At 38.1% G+C, this 25,311-nt stretch overlaps 1 protein-coding gene across 1 annotated transcript in view; it reads left to right on the plus strand.

The window, feature by feature from the left end:
* The first annotated feature begins 1,122 nt into the window (after positions 1 to 1,122).
* PIPOX (pipecolic acid and sarcosine oxidase) overlaps positions 1,123 to 25,311 on the plus strand; it is a 38,932-nt gene continuing 14,743 nt past the window's right edge. The window contains exons 1-3 of the mRNA XM_072430456.1: positions 1,123 to 1,282; positions 6,748 to 6,896; positions 25,048 to 25,261. Coding sequence (XP_072286557.1) covers positions 1,166 to 1,282; positions 6,748 to 6,896; positions 25,048 to 25,261 — 480 coding nt within the window. The 5' untranslated portion in view covers positions 1,123 to 1,165. The remainder of the gene's footprint in view (positions 1,283 to 6,747; positions 6,897 to 25,047; positions 25,262 to 25,311) is intronic.

Below are 25,311 nucleotides of genomic sequence, written 5' to 3' on the forward strand. Positions count from 1 at the left end.
TTAGGATGGCTGAAGATCTCAAACCCAGGAAAGGACCAGGTGAAAATGTTGGCACTGGCAAAGGAGGTGAGTTTAGTTAAATAATTACAAAAAGGCAGGTACAGTTTGTTTTATTGCAAAAGAGACATAGCCTGTTCCTTCTTCAATAAAGAAAATTCCTGCTCACATTTTTTTTTTGTTTTTAGGTTTAGTTCCACTTTAAATGTTTTGTGAGTGCTGGTAACCAAGTAAATGTGCTAATGGGTCCACCGTCACACTACCAAATTAGCTGTGTAGAGTGTGAAGGGACAATAGGCTGTAAGGTCTATAAAGGGAATGGACCTATAATGTAATAATGACTTCCAGTGGGAGAACAGAAATATGCCCAGTAATCCAATTGGTAATCCAATAAGCTCCTTTACCAAGATCCAATACAGTACAGTCCTTCTCATTTTTTCACCTGTGAGAAGAAAGAATGAACTACAGGAATGATGCTCTTTGATTTTGTATGCACAATATGTTATAGCTGACAAGTTAAAGTTCCTAATGGCTTCTTACATGTATACTGTCTCAGGAGAAATAATTTCTAAAATAGAAATATACATTTGAACCCAAATGCTATTACAACTTTAAAGCTGGTGGCTTCTACATCTACCTGCTTTGTATTAATAACAGGCAACTATGAGGGCTCAATCTGCTTAAAGGTCCAAGTTTGCTCAACAAGAGAACCAATTACAATACATGTAATAAATATTATGGTAATATTCAATCAAAAGGTGGATATAACTAGAAAGCTTTGAAATCTGCTTGAATATTCACCACTACAAAGCTGAATTATTTTTATGGAAAATTTTCAGGTATGCTTTGTTTAAAATACACTGTGACCGTACAGAATCGATAATATACTGAAAATCAATTTTAGCCAATTTATCCTGAAAAACTGCAAAATTATTTCATTATGGAGCTGTAAGTATGCAACTGACGTGCTAAAAAAATCATGCAATAGATGTCAGTGTAATACAGCAGTGCTTTACAACATGTCAGTGCCCTGCATGAACATTGTGTAACAAGGCAGCAATGCTGAACATTTTTGTGTGTGAGAATCCCTCCTTCTGGTGGAGCTTGTCTGATGACCTCGGGCCTGCTATTCCCTTTCTACACACTCACAGTGAAGACGCAAGTAAACATGGCTCTCCCCAACAGCTCAGTGTATGACTGTATTGTGATAGGAGCAGGGATTCAGGGCTCCTTTACTGCCTATCACCTAGCTAAAAACCAGAAGAGGACTCTACTTTTGGAACAGGTACTATAAGCAATAGTTCGTCATTTATCTAAAACTGTGCATGTAATGACCCTATTACCATGCACAGTGCAAGATAATAACTTCTTGATAATTGATTTTATAACTGCAAGATAAATAGCAAAATTAATTACGGTATATCAAACATTATATTGCCTAATACACAGCGTACTGAGATACATTTGCGGGTTAAAGTGTATGTAAACTCCCCCAATGAATGTTGCTTTTTTTGCTCCATTTTGTTGTGTTGAATATACCTTTTAGCAGACTTAGTTTATGCCAGTTGAGCTTGCAAGAATTCTGAGCCGGTAACGTTCTTTGCTTTGTATCTACATTTTGTACTATTGTACCTACCTACTATGTAGTAGGAGAGGTTCTGGAGATGAGGACTGGTCTGGGTTCTTTGTACCCCATTAGTAATGAAGCAGGCATCATATTTTTGCACATCAAGAGTTATATTTTCATACCTGCAACATGTTTAAAGCCTAACGCTAAGCAACATAGATAATACCCCTGCACTGGGGCTACCTTAAGTGACCTTAAAGTGTAAATGCTTGTTAAGGTCTAGAGAGTTCTAAAGGGGGTTTCAGAGGGAAGAAGTCTAGACAGACCGACATGGCCCATCCGCTGTACAGCTGGTCCCCCAAAGTCTCTTCCATAAGCCGCCCTGTGCTGCAGTGGCAGGCACTGATGTCATCCATTGCAGTGTGGGACCAATGGTTCTGTGTTATAAGTGAGAATGTCAATGCTTGCCCACAGAGTGTTAGATGGAGGAAGGGTTCACCAGTCACCAGGGAATGGATGAGACCTTTTAGTCCTAAACAAGCATATAACCTTGTAGTGCAGGGGTTGTGCCACTGTAAGTTAATTTTTTTGTCTGCCCTGGGGTTTAGGGAAATGTACATGTGTTGCAAATATATGCAAAATTTTTATTTATAACTTTTTAAACCAAGAAAATGTAACAAACTCAAGAAATGGGCTATGGACTATTGACTTCAATTCAATTAGAAAATATTGAAATCAACTTGTACTTGTGATTCATATACAAGCGATATATATTGTAATGTAATCCAATGTGAAAATGTGTAAACTTTGGTAAATATTGGGTGGATTTTGTGTGAAAACATCATAATGAGACCCCAAAGAAGGATAATGAAGAGAAAGTGTTACTATTTATCAGTGGTTTGTGTTTACTCAGAATGTTGAACTTTGAAAGATAAGCACAATCTATTGCACAAAGCTCACCTGGACATACAAGCAAACATGGTGTATTTATATTGTCTCAGTACTGTGTTTAATATGGTTTATAACAATTATATCCTGTGAAATATATTTATCCTACCAGCCTATCACAACATGTAAAATATCATACACCCTGCACTCTAAATGCTTACTTACCTAAATCTTAAGTCTACCACTAACTGCATTGGTCACACCTGCATCCCCAACCATTGGATAAGGCCGTATAGATGTCCACCATGACCCATTGATATTACTAGTGGAAAAAAAGGGTTTCAGCTGCTGGTTTTAAACATTTTGGAAAGTCACGGCTGTCAGATCCAGAAAATCATGTGTTTGGGGTAGAGCAAGGATGGATAAAGTCAATAATATGCAATCAATCCCAGCCACCAAATATCATATAGCTTGGTCTCAATGATTTAGCTGTAGATATTAATCAATGAGCTAGCATTATCAAAATCAAGCAGTAGAGTTTAATGCAAACTCCAATGTAATACAATTACCTTATTGGCCTGCTATACATTAACTGACAGAACCAGATGCAATAAACTGCATTTGTACTGTAACATTTTCAAAGTGCTTTTCCCATGGCTAGACCAGGCAATTACCAATTATCTCTGTTGCAATCAATCACTTTTTAGATCAGTGTTTCTCAACCGGTGTTCCTCTAAAACAAGGGTCGGCAAACTCCAGCCTTTAGGCCAGATACGGCCTGGCCAGTAGTCCAGTTCAGCCTAACATCACAAATCACAAACCCCCCCCCAGTCGACCCTGCCAAATCCTGGGGATAAGGGGTAGGGGGACATTCCCTCTCCTCCGTATGAATTGTGGAAGAGAGGGATTCCCCTTTAGGCGGAGCCATCAGCATGGGACTCGATGGACAGTCTGGCCTAGTGTGCCTTCTTGACCTCCTAAAATGGCCTAGTAGCAAAAAAAGTTTGCTGACCCCTGCTCTAGAGGTTGCTAGGCCTTCCTTGAGCAACAAGCAATTTGTTCTTCCTAGGTTAGTTTAAGGGCACTAATAATCTTTTTGGATATCTGCATGACAATCTTCCCACTGACCACCACACTAATATACTGTGAGCTGTGGATATGGTAATTATGGCAGGAGTTCCCTGAAAACCTAAAAGTTTTTGGAAAGGGTTCCTCCATATTTGAAAGGGTGAGAAACACTGCTCCAGTTTTAGAGTACTGGTATTTTAAAAAAAAATTGACTAGAAGTCATTGCTGAGTTCCGATTTTACAGTAACAGGTATCCCCACTAGAAGATTAGCTTTCTCTTTCTGTTCTGGCGACATCTGCAAAATGTATTTTCCTCATTTCCAGTGACAATTTCCACGAGGATAAAAGGGTATATATGCCTATTGGGTACACAAAGAGCAAAAACAACATGAGGTTTTTTTTTATTGTATCCCTTCCCATGCTACTATATAGATATGTTTTTTTTATTATATATATATATATATATATATATATATATATATTTATTTATTTATTGAGCTATATATATATATATAGAGAGAGAGAGAGAGAGAGAGAGAGAGAGAGAGCTTATTCCAACTATAAGTCAATGAGTCTACCAGAACACTGATGAAGATGTCGTTTACCAGTAGAAGTCGGACTTTCTATTGACTTTCACATTGCTTTAAAATGACTGTTATAGATCTGTGGCTTTCTCCACTCAACTGTCGACATATGAATGTTTGGACTCGTACATCTCTGATCACTTGCATCCCAGAACTTTTTTCCTTTCTGCAGTGACAGGGATACTCCAAGGACATCTCTGTCACTGCTGACACAATAACAATTTTATTTGAAAGAGATGGACGATGTGCTTGTTCACTACTTCATATACCCTTAGGCTTTTAATTAGATATGAATCTAATGTCTAGTGAGTTTCAAATACCTAGATGATGACATCCACAAAGCCATTTTACATGGTGAACAAAGCAGAAACTATTTAGCTGTAAAAAATGGTGAGTGCTGGATAGAGATTTAGTTATTTATGCTGGTCTGGTTTTATGTATGCCATCCCATGTCCCATCATGCTCTGAAAAATATCTGTATTACATATAATGAACAAAATTTAATTAACCCAAAATATATATGTCCTTTAATAACCTTTGGTTTTCATTCCAACAAATCTTTTCATTTTGAGTGTTTTAAATATTCGATTTTTTAACCTGCTGTAACAAAGAGATTGAATATTTTTAGATTTACATTTCCAACAGATTAATTAGAATAATAATTACAGAGAATAAATGTATAAATGAGGAATAATTCATTAAATATAAAACCTGTTAATACAAAAAAATGTAATAGTCCTTGAAGGGAAGATACACAGCACCACCACCACTCACAATGTCAGCCACTGAATCAGTAATTAGTATACATCTCCTAAATTAGTTCAAGCTGAGATTTAATTTTTAAACAGGGGTGATCAACTAAATGAATTAGGCTGTTTACCTAGTAAATAGTGAGTTATCACCTTGCAATGGGTATTTCACTTATCTCAGTGAATGTGGTAATAGTCCACTTTGCAAAGAATACCCAAACAGGTACAAGGAAATTTAAAATAACAGGATTTTTTCCATGCACATGATTGAATGGTTTAAGACTTCATGGGTTTTATCTCATTTACCAAAATAAGCTAAATAGCTATTGCAAGAGATAATTCATCCTGTTATGTGATCAGCCTATATTCCTTTAGTAAATCAACCCTAATGCCTACTTTGTACAACAGAAGCAGTTTCTTCTTGGCCAATATGTTTTCCAAAAATATCTGGGATGTGCATTGGACTCAGGAAAGGAAAAGGCCATAAAGGATAAGCTATGTCTATCCACCTGGTATATTTATTGGGATGAAGCCAGTGACTGACCCCTTATGCTATATATAGAAATATCATTAACCAGAAATTGAGGGTAAAGTATATCTAAGGCCAAACCATTTTTTAAATTTACAATAGAGAGGTGAATAATATCAAACTTAAAGTTTGTGTGTGTGTACTGTTGGATTCACATACACTTTATCACTGTACTGGTGATAAAGCAAACTGTAAGTAACAGTAACGTTCTTATCATTTTCTGTTTTGAGAACAATGGTCGCAAGAATAAGCGGAGAGGTCTAACCTCTCTTACTGTTACATGGACAGAAAGTTGACAGAGTCCTACTTGTTCATACTCTATGCAAAATCTAACAAATGAAAATATAAAATTGAGTATTGTGTTTTATTAATAAAGACTTTATTATTATGACTTAGCAACATTTTAGCAAGATATAGAAAAAATCATCCAGCCAAACCCTAAATGTAAAGAATTAATACAGCTTTAATGGCCTAACTACTAAAAAGGTCAAAATCCAATTTAGTCAACCCTCTCATTTCTCCAGTGAATATTTTCAAGTTTACCACAAATTGTTCCTACAGAACTAAAACATGATTACAGACAGCCCTCACTAGAGTTTGATTTAACTCTCTTCACCAGTATTCTTCTCTTCACCAAATATTGGCAAAAGACTAATATCCACAGTAAAGATAGAATTAGATAGGATGTCATGTTTCATGGTTTCATTTTATTTATTCTTCATTCTTAATACTTGTCGTGATAGGGTTCAATAAAATGTGTTTCACGTGAGTTGTGTGCTGTTTGCAGAGCATAGTACAGTGCTTCCTGTAAATGTACAACTTGTACAAGTATTAAGACCCAGTAACAATAATGGGTGACATTACTGTCTCTATCAAGTTACTTTCAGATTTTTCCCTTCAACTTTTAAAAGTAGAACCCATCCAAAGAAAAGAAGCCCCAAGACTTCTAAAAAAGTTAATATAACTGTAACTCTTTCTATGATTTCTAGAAACATCTGGGAATTTTAATATACATTTAACTTTTACCTTCACTTAGTAAGATGTTTCATGTAGATAGAATTTGAGGGTTCAGTTACTAAAGAGAATAGAATATAAAACTTAGATTTAATATTCTAATACACTGTACACAGTAGTACACGCTGAGACATAATGAGATTGAAGCATAATGAGATAAACTTGCCAGTTGTGAGACTGCCTTCTGCCAAGTTTTTTTGGAATGTGAGGACATATGGTCACCACAGTTGTGAGCACTTACAATATCTGGACTGAGTAAATATGCATATGGAATAATTCTATTGCTTTGGATAAAGGAGATGTATGTTTTCCTCTACAGTAGCAATAAATCTCTTTCTATTTGTTTTTCAGTTCCCACTTCCTCACTCCAGAGGCAGCTCTCATGGACAAACAAGAATTATTCGCAGAGCCTACTCAGAACAATTTTACACCAGTATGATGCAGGAATGTTACCAGCTGTGGGCAGAGCTGGAGAGGGAATCGGGCATCAAACTTTATAGGTCAGAGACTCTAAGACTTTCATCTGTTTGTATCACTGTGACAATCTTTGCCATGCCCGATACAAACATCAGCTGCTGTACTTATTTCCGGGCCAGCAATAAAAAAAAAATCCTACCACGGTGTCTCAGGGCATGATGGTGGACCCTCCGAGTCACCAGCCCACTTGGCAGAGATGTGTACGGGTGCAAGCAACAGCCCAGTGTTCTCCAGAGCCTCTAGAGGTGAGGATGTTGCGCTGCAGGCTTAATGCCTCTGTGTAAGCGGAAGCATAAGGCAGAAACGTAGTCATACGAGCAATCAGGGGTAGTCAGACAAAGCTGGGGTCAGTATACTAGAGTATCAAAATGAGGAGAAGGAAACAGGAACAACTGGAACCTGAGCCAAGATGAACTCTTTGTTCAGGCTAGTCACTTCTTTATATAGGAAAGGGTCATGTCATCGATGGAGGCCTTGTGACTTGCAGGCATCCTAACCCACCACCAGAGGGAGTGCTGGAAAAGAGGCAGTTCAGTTGGTGCTTACATTTTCACCAACAGGTGCAGTACGTCTGCGGAACATTCTAATCTTCTGAGGTAAAGGGGCAGGTGACAGGGATAAAGGGGGTAGCACCTGGCAGCAGGGGAGTGCAAAGTGGGTGACACTGAAGAGGCCGCAAATCCCCTGGTCCTGCAGGGATCTGTGACAATTCTATCTGCTTGCAGTGTATCTTAACTTAGCCTTTCTCAACATCAAGGAACACTTGATCTAATATTTATGCCTCAGGGAAACCCTACAAAAAACAATTTATTTGGGGTCTCGATGATACCTGCTAAAAGATATTTGGGAAAAATCCTCTTACATTGGTATCCAGAATGTTCACCTTTCTAATGTTGGCTAGAAAAACAATCTTACAGACAGGTGACGATCAAGACTTAAAGGGGCGGTTCCGAACTTAAAAGAACTTTCACCCAACTTCAAATAACATTTGTCCAATCCTTTGCAAACTAAAGCTCACATTCTTCAATCTCTAATATCACATCCACTAAATAAACATTGTTCTAAATTTGCGCAACTCAACAACATTTGGGTGGTGCCTATCATATAAATTGCCTTAATCTGATACAATAGTTTTCTGATTTGAGGCTTGTTTCCTTCATTTACTATTAATGATTCTGGCAATAAAAAAAACTTTCTGCTCCAGGGTAACATGTTGCATTCACTGAAATGTATATGAAAAAGTTTTGTCCCCTAGACTGCTCTCCTGATTTGCTACCTCTCTCTCAGCTGCCTCCCTACTCCTCTCTATTAAAATTACAGAGAGGTGTTGCTATGTAGTTCACAAAGGATGGCTGTGGTGACTGATAGCATTTTTTGAGATTTCAGTTTAGGAAGGACACAATTCTGGCAACATAAACAGGTATTTTCCCAAAATTACTGAAAATGGACTTAAATGGCCTAGAAAATAATGCAGCCATCCCATCCAAGGACTTGTAAGCTGTAAATTTTTATACTTTTAATGCTTTATCAGAAATACATTTCCCTGATCAACCATCAGTAAATTATAATCTGTACCACTAATGAGTTTATCTGCAATAATACATCAAACATCTGATGAAAGGGTTAATGCAAGTAAAAGGGGCAAGCTGAACTATGCTGCCCCCTAGTGATAGTGTTGGATGGGTGATTGTTCACATAGCATTTAGAAACAATAGCCAACAACCATCAAAAATGAATGAATGTCACACAGACGAACACACTCCATAAACATAGATGTCACAAGAGCAATATTCATTTCTGTAAATGCTGTTAGGCATGGTAGGATATATTAAAGCTTTTATGACAGTAATCCCTTATCGGTATTGATTTATATTGGCCGGTAAAATGAAGTGCTAACATGCTTGGCTGTTTTGAAAAACACCGACAGGCTAATCTTCCTAACATGACCCTAAGGCAAGAATATTTTCTTCTTCCAGGAACACCAGTATATACATTTACATGGTGTTGCTGTATTGAACATACCTATTGGTATGCTCATCATTACTAAATCCTTAGAAAACATAAAAATCATTATTATAGACTAAACAACAGAATACAATGCTTGCAAATTGCTTCCTATCATACCTCATTATAGTGCTATAGATAATGGGGCTTTTATATATGATGACTACAGTTTTTTTCTCCTAAATAGGTAAACGTCATACTGCTCCTTGGTGATCCTCTACAATATCTTGTCTTATGCTAAATGCATATTAGCAATTATTAGTGCTCAAAATGGTCATTCATGATTGTGTCGGATGACTGTTTAAGAGCAAAGGCTTTACATACAGGCTGCTCGGCTCTCTGTGGCCTGTTTTGTTCTAGATGAGCGGAAAGGTTGATAAACTATTATACTAATAGTGGCTATTAGCTACAGTGACCTACATGGTGGGTCACTAATAGGGATGGGCGAGAATGCCTATGGTTCCACAAAAGTTCGGCGAACCGATTGCGCAAAACTATCGGAAGATCGATGAAATTATAACAGGATGATTCACAGGGGATTCACAGAAGTCCCTGGGAATCCTCTTGTTTGCGTTCCCCGGGGCACTAGAGGTTAATAGGGAGACTTGCATTCATTAAGAACAGTGTGCGATCCCCAGGGCACTAGAGGTTAAATAACCTCCAGTGCCGGGGATCTCCTCAATGAATGCAGCCGCGGCTGCATTTATTGGGAAGACCCCCCAGCACTAGAGGTTAAATGGGGACAAGTCTCCCCATTCAAAACTCTAATGCTCTCTGATTGGCTGAGGAAAGCTTTCCTCAACCAATCAGAGTGCACTAAAGGTTTTTAATGGGGAGACTTGTCCTTATTTAACCTCTAGTGCCAGGGATCGCACACTGAGCTGGTCAATGAATGTAAGTGAGAACGGCTGAATTCGCAGCGAGATCGAGTTTTAAAAACTCGCCCGCTCATCCCTAGTAAGAAACCCCTAAAGATATTAGTGGACAGCTGTACACACTCTAGATTTTCACCAAGGAGAATAACAAATAATTGCTTTAAACATGTGTAAACCTTTAGGGTAAGATAAGCAATTTGTGTTATGGCAGCAGTGGCTGTACTTGAGATCCTAGAATACAGATCAAACATTTGGATTTTCTTAGGGGGGTGACCAGTTTTCATCCTTCCTTCCTTTATTACATCTCAAATTCATCTCCAAACCAAACACTAAAGAGGTCATATAATTTTGCAGATCTTCCTTGTGTTTGAGGTCAGGTACTTGGTGTTGCTCTATGTCCAGTCAGTTCCGAAACCCTCTGAATAAATCAGCAGATGAATGGGCTTCAATTCAGTAATGGAAGTCCTCTTTGGATGCAAAGCTTTTATACGGCGCTGCATAATATGTTTGCGCTATATATATCCTGTTTAATAATTACAATAATAATAATACTGTAATCACGCTAGTAAAGGCATAGAAGAAGTTCAATAGTTACAGTCAAATCCAGTTGGTTCTGTGCATAAATCACCATTGCCAGAGGGTTTGCTACCAAAATCCCCTGATGACCTATCTAATGAAAGATTACACTTTACAGGCTTTGGAATTGTTTCTTTGACCTTGTAGATCACTGTGGCTGCTCCTTACCCTGAATCAGCTGAACTCAGGACAGATCATGGAAACCTTTTCTGCTGCTGACAGGTTTACTGTAGGATTGCCCATTGGGCAAGCTTGCAGCGGCAACGCAATTGTTCATTAGGCCTCCCTTACCACCAGCTTCCAAAACAATAGTGTGTGCTATTCTGCAGGTAATTCCACCATTGTTTTGACAATTTGATGCATAATTCTAAGGCTCTGACTATATAACCACCTTAATTATGTATACACATTCACAGTAAAAAATCAGCTTTTTAGACTGCACTAAAATGTGCAAGATGGCAGTTGATTAGATGGATGAATTGTAATGTGTAGGATTTTGATAACACCTTTGCCCTCCGTTGGCTATGCGTATACTTGATGATACATGATTGATAAACTTCTTTTTAAACAAACTAAACATGGAAATCTGAGCAACTCAGTTGTACAGAATGAAAAAAGTTAACCTTCAATTAGAATAATATGTCAAAATGAATAGTAAACTTGGAAATGTTCCTAAAGTTATGTAATGTGACATATAACTTGGTATATTGGTAAATCATGATTTTTCCAAGTTTATCTTGGCTAACCCCCCCCCCCCCCCTCTTAGCCTCCCTAATAATCAATTACATTGCATATTGAAAGACGTAGGAGGATGGAGGGACTGGGGCCTTGTATGACTTTGACAAGTCATGAGAACTATAGATAAATTGGGCTGCTCCGGCTTTTGTGCATTGGACGCCAGCTTTAAGGCAGTTTGAAATTGAATTTTCAAAAAAAAAAAAAAAAAACAATTACACAAACTTTAAGAGCAATTTTCTGGATTTTTTTTTTTTCTTTAAGCCCTTGCATGTCATTGCCTATCAAATAAAAGCACCATTATTTGACAATAATATACATTTTTATTATTATAATGAAAAGAGGAAATCCTTTTAAAAACTGTCACATGAAAATAGCTGTAAAACTTTCTATAATTAAATAGTTCCATTCTTACATTTTCACATCACTCTTTTCCCTATTTTTCTCCGTAGATGTATAACACTCATAATCGCCTATGTGATGTAATTATTTGTAGCCGCTAAGGGTTTTATACAAAGAACAGAGGAGAATTGCGGTCTATCATTAGGTATTAATTATTCTAATTCTGTCATGCTCTCACATCCGAATTAACTTCATCTTTGAATTAATTATCCCAGTTCGTTAGCACAGTTCTAAGAGAAATCACATAACTCCTTTGTCTTAATGGCCCCTAACCCATCTATCAATACATCATTCTCTTGTTCAGACTCATGGCAGATGCATCAGTTGTGGCACACAAAGCAGGCACAAAGTTATCCTCCTGTGCCAATGATTACAGCACTACCGTGACCTTCAGCAGCCCTCCCTATACCCATAGCAGTTTGTACAATTGCTGGAAGGACTCTGAGTATTGTCATTTACCTGACTCATAGCTGAAAGAAAATCTTATTGCTGTATTCCAGTTATCTAGTCCTTGAAAAGTTATTGTACAAATTGATTTTAATTTCTCTAGCTCATTCCAATTACACATTGGGTTTCGTGCAAACTCTCCTGTTGCCTTCTGACTCTGAAAAAAAATATTGATGATTTCGCCACAAGGCATTTTAAAATGAGTTGTAATAAAATGAGCCATGATCAATGTTACTTGGTAATTGGCAATCTGTGATACCGTCAGTCCAATCAGTCATGAACAGGGGAAAATTCTACATAATATTGACTGTGCGCTTAGAAATAGGGATGGCTTATGACAGTACAGACATATAGACCTACAACTGACAGCTAAGTGTTACCTTTTCTGCAGAGAAACAATCTTTTTATTGACTGTGTGCAATGTTGTAACACTAAACAAAGCTGTGTTATTACCAGCAAATATTCAAGGAAAGACGGGCGGCATTATAAGTTATAATTCTGTCCAAGAGCCATTATCATAAGCTCCATGAACAAAACAGAAAATTAGTGGCAGATATTGTGGCAGCTTCATGCCTACGTGGACTTTGTTGTTTCCAAAACAATTTAAAAAAATAAGTTCCTCATAAAGAATTGCCTTTGTTGATGATCTTCTCTTTCTACTGCTGCCAAGGATTCCTCTGCGTCCATCACTTCGGAGTATGCCAGATGCCTTGTCGCCAATCGACTGCTGGTGTAGCCAGGGGTCCCTAACCCCCTGTCCATCTGACAGGTGGGCCGCGAGAGCACAGAGATCAGTGGTGGTCTGCAGTTCTATCGGGTGCAGACCCGTACCCATCACAAGCTTAGGGTGTTGGTCCGGTTGTCTCTCTGGACACAACCCGCCCACTCTCCCATCATAGACTCAGACCTGGGTGGGTTCTGGCCTCATGACGTCACTCTGGGGGAAGTTTCTCCCCTTTGAGTGACACATGGCTTCCCGCTCATGCACGGTCCTGAATTTAAAGATTTAGTGGTCCGTGAGCTCCAAAAGGTTGGGGACCATTGCTGTGGCAAATATAAATCTAGCATAAAAGGCACATTGTGTGGCATGGGATACAGGCATCCCATACCCCTGGAAATGTCAGATGCAGAATATTATTCAGGGAGTGCTAGTTCAGTTTTCTCTTTTTTATGTGCTAGAACCCTTGAATAAACCAAGTAACCCCAGAGCCCCTTCTATAATTACTATGGGCCTGATTTATTAAAGCTCCCCAAGGCTGGAGAGGATATGCTTTCATCAGTGAAGCTGGGTGAGCCAGAATGAATCTGGTTCAGAATTTAAAACATTGCCTAACAAAAAGAAAATGACTCATTACCCTTAGCACCATATAGAAGAACTAGTTGAGAAATGCTGTGCCAAATCATCCATTCTCATACCTTGAGCTATGGATGATTGACTTCACATTTGCTGGTTTATGCATATTTCTTAAGCAAATGCCACTTGGGAGGGCCAGCATCATGAAATGAGTCTTTAGGGTTGCTTTCAGGCCAACATTTTAAGGTGAGCATTCTTCCAGCTCACTACTAATATAATGAGCATTTATCCCACTGACACCCAATGAATTGGTTGGTTTCCCTCAAATGTGGAAAATATTTAAAGGGTTCTTATGAGATAAAAAGGTTGAGAAAGGGTGGATCTTCAGTAAATTGCAGGACAGGCAAGTATTAACCGTGTTTTATTACAGACACTTCTTTATATATATTTATATATATTTTTATCTGTTTGCAAGGGTTCTACTTTAAGAGCAAATTGATTCCTACTTATGCATTATAAAACTTGATTTGCCATTTCTGCCTTTTTTTCAGGCGTTTTCTTCAAATGTATGTGTTATTAGTATTGTTTTCAAAAAGAGAGAGAATCTTGAATGACGCATGGATGACCCAATTGGGCTGTATTACTGCATCACAAGAGATTTGTTTGTGTTTTATAAAAGAAAAAATGAACACTGTATACATCGTTTATGCATGTCACTTAATGTTGTTTTGTTTTGCAATGCCTAAAGCCCCTTTGAATTGCAATTATTTGTTATTTTCCATGTTCTCCATGTCAGTATCTTGCCCCTATTACCTTTTTGACAGTAGTTTTTGTACTAAATCTAAAAAAATACTTCCTTGCCAGTTAAACACGTTTTATTCCACCATTTCTGCCCAAGTTCTATGGAAGAATGCATTTCCCTGGTATTTTTAGTAGAATTTTGGTAATTGTATCCCTAGTAATTAGTAGAGATTATTAAGTAATAGTCAATGAGGTGCAAAAAATTACTTTTGTAGACAAAAAGCATGAACTGCTAGAGTTATTTTGGCTCAATTTCAAGTCAGTGCACCACAAGTTTCTGTTACAAAGCCGTTACATCTAAAGGCTGGTAAGCTGTAATACAGGGGTAACTTTTATGGCCTCTGAGCCATTTCAGGGGTGGGCGGGAGCACACTAGGCCGGAGTCCCGCCCTAATGGCTCCATCCACCACCAGGGAACGCTCCATGAAGTGAAATCCCTCTCCTCCGTATGCATTGCTATCACTATTTATCGCAGCGGCAGAAGCATCAATGCCGGGCGCAATAAATAGGGGAGCCACAGCAAGGAGGCGGCACCGGAGCTCTGGCGGCTCCAGTAGTTCCTAACGCCCCCTGGCCGATCCGCCAGCAACCCACGGCTCTGGAGCCGCAGGTTGACGGCTAGCATTAGGCCAGATCGGCCAGGGAGCGTTAGCCCGTAACGAACTGCCGGCTAGGCCGTATCTAGCCTAAAGGCCGGAGTTTGCCAACCCCTGCTGTAATACATTAAATATTTATTCTTGCATATAGATACATTTTAAAATAGATCTTATTCCTATTTCCCTTGGAGTGGCCCAGGGCTTGACTGAGCAACCCTTCCATGAAAAGATCAGTTTAAGGTTTTTCTCCCATAATGATATAGTAATCTCATGTTAAACATTCAGAAACTTCTTATTTAGTGTAATGTTGCTTTTTCATATTTAAATACCTCTTGTGGTGCAGATAAAAAAGCTTGAGGCTCAGCTATGGTTAAATTTAACATTTTAGCTTTAAGCTTTGTAAACTACAACTTGATTATAATTACCAAGTTGACATGTTTGGGTCTCAAATGTTTAAAAACATGTGCCGTATGCACTGACACATATACCTGTATGCAGATCCGGTCACATTGAAAGAAGACTAAGAACATTTTACTCTTCCAGCATGGACATAAATATTTAATACACAATGTTTCCATACAGCTGGAGAACTATTTCATTATTAAAAATATAAGGTTATTCGTTACAAGCCTGGCACATCCCAAGAGATTTGTGGCTCGCTGTTGTACGATAAATATGGGCATTATGCTAGGATTTGCTTTAAATGGACACTGATGTTTTAGTTCCCTAAAGGACTGTCATCAGTTCAAGCACCTAAAAAATATTAAATATGGGCAGGAAAGAAAACTTTAGCAAAACTTGAGTCTTGCTTTAAAGTACTTTTGGATGACAGTATAAAGTTTTTAGTTTTTGTAAATTGGCAGCTGTCTCTCAATTTATACATGCAACCCTACAATGAAGGTCTTTGGTCCATGCAATTTCTATTATGCTCCCGTGTGGTCACTTGACAATGAAAACTTTGGACCATAAAATGTGTAAGCACAGGCACCTAAGGGGTGAATGTGCTAACACAAGAAAACGCTGGCAATTGTTTATGATACAGAATGCTTTAACATACAAAATGTTAGGGTTGAGATGGTCAAGGTAATTTTTTTGTTTAAACCTTGTGTATAATGTATGTGAGATGTATGTGTTTATATAGAGAATACAGCCCATGTGTTAAGTAGATCAGTGGTCGCTAACCTTTTGGACCACTAAATTTACGGACCATGGACCATGTATGCACGGGGAGCTGTGTCAATCAAAGGGAAAGAAACTTCACGCAGGGTGAGGTCATGATGCCAGAACCTGCCCAGAGACACAGCCTGCCCACGGCCCTGAGCCTGCGAATAATACGAGAGACTTGGTCTACGGCTCTTGCCGATGTGCCCCCCAGTGGGGTTCTTCTCCAAGAAGGGTGCACTAGCCAGGGCCGCGGACCACCAAAATTTTCTCACGGACCACAGGTTGGCGATTGTTGAAGTAGATTACATATAATAGTACTGCAACAGTCCACTCTGTTCCATGTGGCCCATAATATGGTGATAATGTTCCTATTTCTTAAAGCTTGTACACTCTTACCTAACATGTAAGAAGTTCCCTGGGGCTTGATGAAGTCAAAAAAATGAAATTGTGCAAATTGTTAGAAGGGAGGTTGTTTATTGCAGAAGGACGGATAATGTCCCTTCTGCAGAACAATCATTATAACTAAGGCATTCAGGTTGTAGGTCCTCAAAAAGCTTAAAAAGGCATTTAAAAATATTCACCACCATCCTAAGATCAATGACAACATTAATATTGTTGGTTCCCACCTGCACATTCCATCACCTTGGGTACGATACCAATAACCCACAAACTATCCTAACATAAAACTTTTGTCTAGTTATCTCTGTTCCTCAGCTCCTGGCCTGTAGACTACAATAGGCTATTTAAGATTCAGGAAGTTACATTGCCTGCATTTTAAAAACACATTTAATGATGTATTCACAATTACAGCGGTGCAATAATTTGTTTCTTTTATATCCGTCTGCAGTTCATCTTTGATTCTAGACAGCTGTAGGTCCTGTAAAAAATGATTTTACAAGTCTTATGGATCCTGCTGGCTGCTCACCTGTTTTCTATCTTATGTTCCTGTGTGTTCAGGGGATCCATGTTCCAATGTGAGATCTTTGTTAGGATTTGTGTTAAGCCTTACAGGTCTTGTCACATCTTGACAAACCTGTATGATTGCTGCTAAGAATCTTTGATAGACTACAGAATGGGCTGTCATTGCCTGACATGGCTCAGTATAAGAAGCTAGTGTAAGAGTACAATATGGATATGTTATGTTGGTATGTGATGTGTAAAAGGTTAGGAGGTGTTTATAAGAAGTATGAAAGAGAAATATGAGTCAAATTTTCAGGCTTTAATAATGTAGCCAATATCTTAGATCAGCCAATCTTAGCCAGGGTTCCCTGAATCCCCCAAAGATTGTTAAGGGTTCCTCAAACTGTGGCTGACCAACCTCCCATTTTATGATACCTACAAAGATCTGGGGCTGACACCACTTGGAAGAGTCAACTGCAGGACTCTAATGATGTTTTTAGGTGTTTGTGAATGTATTGTTCTAACCAGCACTTTAAAGGGGGCATTCTATCAACTGGCAACCAATTCAAAAGACGCAACTGACCAACCCTAAAAAACAGTAGGTTTTATTAGGGGTTCCCCTAGACCTCAAATAATTTCAAGGGGAAAACAGATTGAGAAAGACCTCCTTAGAGTCACCAAATAATATGGACCCGGGTCCAAAGCTTGCATGGACAAGGGTTCTTTATTCTTAAAAAAGAGTTCCTGTTCTGTACTGTGTACTGTTCTGGTTCTCATATGTTAACTTCTGATTTGTTTTTCATTAGTCAGCTAATAAATGAATATAATATAATCTAAGTGGACTATTTATGAAGCAGTAATTCAAACATTTAGTAACATTCTCTAGTGGACAATCAACCACTGTTCTTTAAAACACGTGGACCTAGATGATTCTCCACCAGAGAGTGTTGCTGTGAAATTTATTGCTTTATAAGCTTTAACGTCTGGGAATCCTAAAAAGTAATCTGGTTGACCCCAGGTTTGGCATTTCACATACAGACTGCACATGTAAGACGTAAACCTATACACTTTCATACTTACATGTTAGTATTTAAAGAAGCTTTCCGCAGGTGCTATTGTAGCTGATGAAATTCTATTTAGATTTTTAAGTAACACTAAGGAGGAAGCTGCAGAGCATGAATATTGGAATGCTGTAAAGCTTCCTACAGTAATGATAAAACACCACAAATTAAAACACTGGTAGGTTAATTGGCTTGTGACTACAGTGTCCCCGGTGTGTGCAAATCTTCTATGCCTGCAGAACGTAAATTAAACTGGGGCGCATTGATGTGAATGATTAAGCATGTTCTGTACAGTTCTGCATCAAGTTGTTGATGCTTTATAGAAAATAAAAAGCACCGTAATAATCATGTGTGTTGCTCCATGACCATTTGCAGTCATACCAGCACCCAATATGACCTCCCTGGTGTTCTCCTGATAGTCAGTTGACTGTAGCTTGCCAGTTTAAGATGTGAGTCAGCCACCTCTTCTCTTTTCCTTTCTCTTCACTTTGGGGGATTTTTGGGCTAGGGCAAATAAACAGATTCACTTGAATGCTCTTTCTCCATTACCGTACTCCCTTGCTATTTTGTTCACTAAGATAAGTGCCCTGTGATGGCAGCTTAAACACAAAGCACTATTTCAAGTTGGGAGAGTGTTGCCAAAAATGCTGCAAATTTTTTTTTTGAATGGTAAAATGAGTTTCAACCAATTCAACGTGAACAAAAATGTGTAAGTAACCTTTACGCCATGAGCAAGAATATTGCTTTACTCTACATAGGAATAGCAAAGGTTCACTTCAAAGCTGAACACTAGACAGATCTAAACATAATACAAATGTGTAGTTCTTTATTTAGAATTATATTATTAAATTATAAGTTTGCTTTGGTACTGCAAACAGCTTAGGTACCTGAATGTAATCAGATGTCAGCCTCCTGGAATATAAGGTCTGATTTAGCTAATATTTTCAAGCACTGATACCTGGGCACCCTTGCAATATCTGGCCTGTGAATGGAGTTAACAAGTAAGCAGCAATAGGCACATTTTGATGTTCAAAGTGCATGTTATTGCTCTTGAAAAGTTTATAGCTTGTAGAAAATCCATGCAACTGATTAACTGATCTGTACAACTAATTAACTGATTCTCTACAGTGTAACGGTTTGAAACTCCAACTTAGTTGGGTGCATAAATTCCAGCTGGTAGATCAGAGGTCACAGCCTATATCTCATCTTTTATCAGTAAGTCTGCCAGTATATGGCTTGTCTTACAATTCATAAACACACTCTTTCACGATCCTTTCCAACGACTAACGACTGCACGATGCATGAACACTGTACATACAGCACTGTTCTGCTCTATAAAGTAGGGAGGGGAAGAACGAAGGGATGGCACCCCTCTGTGCTCTCTCCCCCTTCAATTCCATTACGATTGTTCATCATCCATCATCCATGGATCCGCCAGGACAGTCGTTTGGACGATGGACAACGAGCCCTGTACACATGCAAGATTCTCGTAGCTTTATTGATAGTTGCTGGACACATCGTTATTATTTCTAGCAGCAGTAGGATGAATGAGCAATGTACAGACAGCACTATCCTGTCCTATGGAGAAGGGTAGTAGAGGTAAGGAGGACCAGTAGATTGGCCTCATAGTAAAATCTAGCCATTGTTAGCAGCCATGGATTGTTAAAATTTGTCAAGGGGCAGCTGTACTAACATTGGATTAGATTTTCCCACAACAATCACAAATGATCTCTCTGGCGGAAAAAATGTTGCATCTGTACAAAGCTTTAGTCTACCAGTAGACAGGCACACCTTTCACCAAGAAAAAATGGAAAGTTAACTGCAGAGATTTTTCTTGCCAAATTGGGTAGTGTTTTACGGTAGTATACAATCAGTAAATTCATCCTTCCTTTTTTCAATGAAGGGAAGGGAACAATCCAATATTGGATGCAAAGTTTTCTTTTATTTAAATTTTCTCTTTGAGAGATATTAAGTGCCTTTGAGGTCAATAATTTTGTGCTAGCATGTTAGAGCCATCTTTCTTAACCTTTTTAACATAGGGGAACCCTTGAAATAAACTTTATGTCTTAGGGAACTCCTGCTATATATACTATATCCACAGCTCATTAGTGTGGTGGTCAATAAGAAGACGTCTATGCTACTGAGCGGTGGGAAGAATGATATCGATAGCCAAAAAGGTGAGGAAGCTTAGCAGTGCAGGAGAAATGTTAAATCCATTCATTTGAATGGAGCGCATATCTTCTGCAGTGACAGAGAGGAACTTCAGTGAATGCAGAGCAGAGAAAGAACAGAGCAAGATTAAGGCACGTAGCTGCTCTATGAATAAAATATATTCCTCTAAATCCTGTCGGAAACACAAATATTTTCCCGTGTTTCCAATATTTCACAGTCGCATAGTTATTTAGGCTGAAAAACGACAAACATCTATCAGGTTAAACCAGCCTTTCTCAGTCAGGGTTCCTACAGGGTTCTAAAAGTTCCTTGAGCAATGAGCAATTTGTACATCTTAGATAAGCACTGATCGCCATCCTAGGGTCTGGTATACTGTATATGGGAAGATTTTTTTGTGTCTTTTCAACCAATTTTCTGCACCTGTGAAGTAGAGAGACGTGTTGGTAAACCAAAAATACTACATTATGTGCTGTATGTTTTGTGCTTGTATTGTGTGCTGTTATGTGTCTGTTATTACAGGCAAGAGACAAACACTTGGACCTAAATACTACCATATAGTTGATGTACATGGCCTACTGGCTGGAGTATCAGCAATTATGCATTGCCAGCCATATGCAGTGGGTATATAGTAAAACACTCTCTTCAAAATATTCACATTCTGTTGCCTTTTAGCCTAATTAAAAGGTTTTCTTGTAGGCAATATATAAAACATGAGATAGGAGATTTTATATTCACTCTTCGGCTAAATTATGCCCACAGAATATTCAGCTTTCTGATTAGAAGTTGAAATGGCTCCATTTTGAGTCAGAATCAACTCCATTTGAAAGGAAGTATCCCACAACAACCACTATTCACCTTCTATAGTATTGCACTTGAAATCAATTTTAACCATGTTGATTAGTTAAGCATAAATTCAGCCATTCCTGGAGCATTCCAGTTCTTGGCAGTGCAGCAAAAAGCAATCCAAAGATGGCGAGGCATTTCTAAAAAATCTCAAGTTGTGGGCAGGCACAAGTAATGAGATGGATACCCAAAACTTTCAAAAGACTGGTCAATACCTAGGAGCGGTCTATAATTAGTAAGAGGAATGTGTTTGGTACCCCGCTCCCCCTCTTCATCAGGATCAGGCAATCCTACCAATCTGGATGGAAGAGTGAGGAGTAAACAGGTTAAAGAGGCTATCAAGAAGCCCATAGTAATTTTAAAGCGTTAAAGATATTTATGGCAAAGGGTGGTCATTGTGTGTATGTAAAAACAATATAACAAGGGCTGCAAAAATGTTGTTTGTATGGGAGGGTTGCAAGAAAACCAAAAATACCCCTCAGGAAAGCTCACACCAAAGCTTTGTACACACATCAGATAATTGTGGTCCCCGAAACTGTGACGGGTTGATGACCACTGTTCTCTCCTATGGTGAAGAGTACAGCGGGGTTCTGCTTGCCCAACCTTCCCCTCCCCTCTTGGGAGCATACCAGGGCTGTGTGTACAACACTCATTCATTCTAACGTCCATCAGATCTCTGTACGGGACTTTAGTCTCAATTGAGCTTTACCAAAAAATTATATTGAAGATTCTGAATCCAGGCAGAAAAAAGTGTTTGATCAGATGAGATTGATATCAAACTATTTAGCCTCAACACAAAAAAGTACATCTGTTGTAAAGCCAATACAGCTTACCTTCCAAAGAACACAATACCTGCCGTATAAAGTGGTTGCATCCAGTCATGGAATGTTGCTCTGCAGCAGAGACTGGGAAATTTGCCCAGATAGAAAATGGATGGGGAAAAATACCATCAAATTCTTTGTGAAAAGCCTGCTGTCCACTGCTAGACAGTTGTTGACTTTCAGCATGACAATGACCCTAGGGGTAAAAAAAGAATGTTCTGGGTTAGCCTAATCAAAGCCCAGACAAAGTCAAAAGTCAAAAGTCAAAACCCTACTGAAAATCTGTGGAATGTTTCCAGTCCACCAGCAGTCATCTTCCAATTTGTCTTGGCCAATTTGACCTTGACCATCCATTGTCACTAAAAAAGAGTTGACCAGTATTGCAAAGTATAGATATGAAAAATGGAGGAAAAAAAACAAATATTCCAACAGACTCAATACTGCAAATTTTTTTCCATTGACCATTGTATGTGGGTAAGAAAAACTTTTTTAAACCCTACACATTCACGATTAGTTTTGAACAAAATAGTGTATTTTGCTGTCTTGTTGTGGCTGCATATCTTTTTTTCCAGGCTTTGTTACACTGTCAACTATAATAATATTAACTTTAGTCCATCCTCAGAAAGAACTAGGAACAATGCTAAATGTTAATAGTGCAGGAGACACAGAGAACATAGAAATTAGGAGTTTGCTAGATTTCTGGCTGGACAGGCATACTTAAGGAGCATTTTCAATAATCTCCTGATTTAGGAGAAATAACTTGTATATCCAGCAAAGAAGTCGCGTTTGATTTTGGATATTCTTATCTGACAACAATCTACATCTCAGGACCGACTGAACCATGTTCAGTGGCTGTTTACATGGAACCCTCCTCCACTTTGGCCTTGTTCTTTTTTCATTATTTCTTACTACCACCAAGATCTGCACCCGTGGTGGCAAAATAAGCAAAATCCTGAAGAGCAGCTTAAAGATTATTATTAATTAAGGACTAGCTCACACAGGAGTTAGCCAATAAGCATTAGCATGAAGAGCAAATGACAAGTATGCTTTATATATGTCCTTTGTACTCATTGCTCATCAGACTGGAGTCTATATACTAATGTGCATGATCTGGACTTTAAATTAAATTAAACTAATGAAACAAGTTAAAAGAAAATTGGTCCTTATAAATGAAGAAGAAAGTACTGTCTATAGCATACAATTACATTCCAGTCTTCATGTACTAGAAATATGAAAGGAAGGATTTGATCTGTTGAAGCAGACAACATAGACTGGTCCATACAGGAAATGTATTGTGATGTTCATTTCACCTTAAACTAACCCTCAGCTATACTGACTGACCCCTTATGTTCCACACAAACCTCAGCCTTTTTATTAGTTATTATTATTATTTTCATTATGCATTAGACTTACTCTCCTGTTCCTATGCGCTGTACCTAAAAGCTTTTCCTGCTATCATGGACTATATTCCACTATTAAAATGAAAATCACTACGTGCCCTGCACGTTCTTTGTCTCTTGTGTGTATATTGCTATTTCAGGCTAAGACTCCCCGTCAAGGGCAATTTCACCTCTATGATAAAATTGTTTGGAAAAAAAAATCCCCCAGACCCCACCTTACATATTTCATTTCCAAGCTGCCAGTCATGGGTTTCTGTATGTACTAATGTAGCCCCCCACTCTCCATCTAAGCAGGCTGATGCTGAGCTTCTTCCACTGTGTTTCATCTAACAATACATCTATTTTAAGCCACTTCATGGACATCACAGAATGCAGCAGAACAATTCTCTAGAGACCACATTGAGCAATTTCCCAGGAAAGACACGTTAACCCTTTACCACCCACCTGGTATTTTGTTCTACTTTGTATGGTTCCCATGGGAAAGAGAACACCTATGTTATATTACAGAACTCATAAACATAACATAAACATTAGACCACGTGGACAAGTTTTTCTTGCCTCCATATTACCCAAGAAACATACCTCAATGAATGTCCATGCAAATACAAATGCATAATAAATGTTTCAGAATCTGTGGACATTAGACAACATGGACTTGTCCTTTATTCCTAAGAAATCTACCTATAATTTGTCCACGTAAAGGGCACCTGGAACCAACAAGCAACTAAAAAAAACTGTCATTGTCTTTGCAGAACTAGTGACAGAGGTTTCAATCTTGGCCACTTTTGGAGTTTGTATGGGTTTCCTCCAACTCTCTTTTTACTTCTCCCATCCCAAAAACGTTACAAAGGTTAATTGGCTTTCCTCAAATTGACCTTAGACTGTGGTAATAACGTATGACTATGGTAGGGACATTAGATTGAGAGCCACTCTGAGGGACTGTAGTAATATGATTATACACATAAAATGTCAGTGCTAAATAAATACAAGATAAAAAAAATAATATCAGTTAACTGGTTTCTCATCATAATAAAATACATGAAATAAATATTTTCTTTATTATTTATAATTATTTATTATTATTTTTAAAACAAATTTAATTGTTTGTCAAAATAAACACATTGTAATTTCCTATAAACTATAGCTATTCGCATATTACTTTTGCTATACATTTTTTTTTCTTTTATTGCTTTCCATTGCATGTGGCAATAACTAACATTAAAATAGCTGGTTGCCATGGCACATACAGAATGCTTGTACCTGTTCTTGAACTATGGTCAACAAATGCTAAACACATTTGAAAAAAATATAAACCATAAAAGGAATCAAGAAAAGAACACTTTGTATACCTACACATTTGGTAAGTACTTTGGAAAGGTTGACACTATGTGCTATATACATAGATCTGTTTGGAGCTTTTGGTATACGACAGTGAGTTTTCTGTTTTACACTGTCACATTATCACTACATTACAATTGCTATTTGATATATACAATAAGAACAAAAGTAAAGTGTAGTAATTCTTTATCAGAATAAACTTTTTGCTGGTAATTAAATATTGCATGCTTTTTATACTATATTTTAAATATTATCAAATCACGGTAAGAAAAGTAGGATCTTTAGCATGATGGATAAAAGCAGAGCAACTATAGATTAAAGCTACGTTCACACACTAGATTACCCTTGTGATTGTCTCGGGAAAAAAATCTAATGTGTGTGCAGCAGTTCTCAATGTCATTCTTCATTCCATCTTGGTGGATCAATGAATGACTGAACAGGGATAAGTGCTATACTTTAACAGATTTGTACTGTTAGACTGTAAGCTCTTTGGGCACAGTCCTCTCTTCCTTCTGTGTCATTGTATGTATCTGTCTGTAATTTGCAACCCCTATTTATTGTATAACGCTCCACAATATGTTTAATAATTATAATAATAATACTGAAGCTGCTGAATTTGCTTTGGGCATCAAGGATTTAATGACCTCCGACCATATAAGTGTTAAGAAAAATTGTAATTATTTTTAACACGACTATAACTGTTTGGTAAATCAATAAGAATGACTTTGTAAAATTATATCTGCAGGAAAACAGGACTTCTGGTGATTGCTCCACCAGGCAATGAAGAGTTTGAATCAATATGTAGAAATATGGAACAAAACAAAGTATCTTGGGAAAGGTTTACCAGGGAACAGGTAATGGCTAAATACCCCGGACTTATCCTGAATCCCGAAGACGTTGCTTGTTGCGATGATAATGGTGGAATTCTGTACGCAGACAAAGCACTAAGAGCTGTGCAGGTATTGCTTTTTTCCTAAATGGTACAGACAAATCTATTAGTTATCTAAAT

The sequence above is a fragment of the Pyxicephalus adspersus genome, chromosome 1 (assembly GCF_032062135.1).
Source record: "Pyxicephalus adspersus chromosome 1, UCB_Pads_2.0, whole genome shotgun sequence".
Taxonomy (NCBI): domain Eukaryota; kingdom Metazoa; phylum Chordata; class Amphibia; order Anura; family Pyxicephalidae; genus Pyxicephalus; species Pyxicephalus adspersus.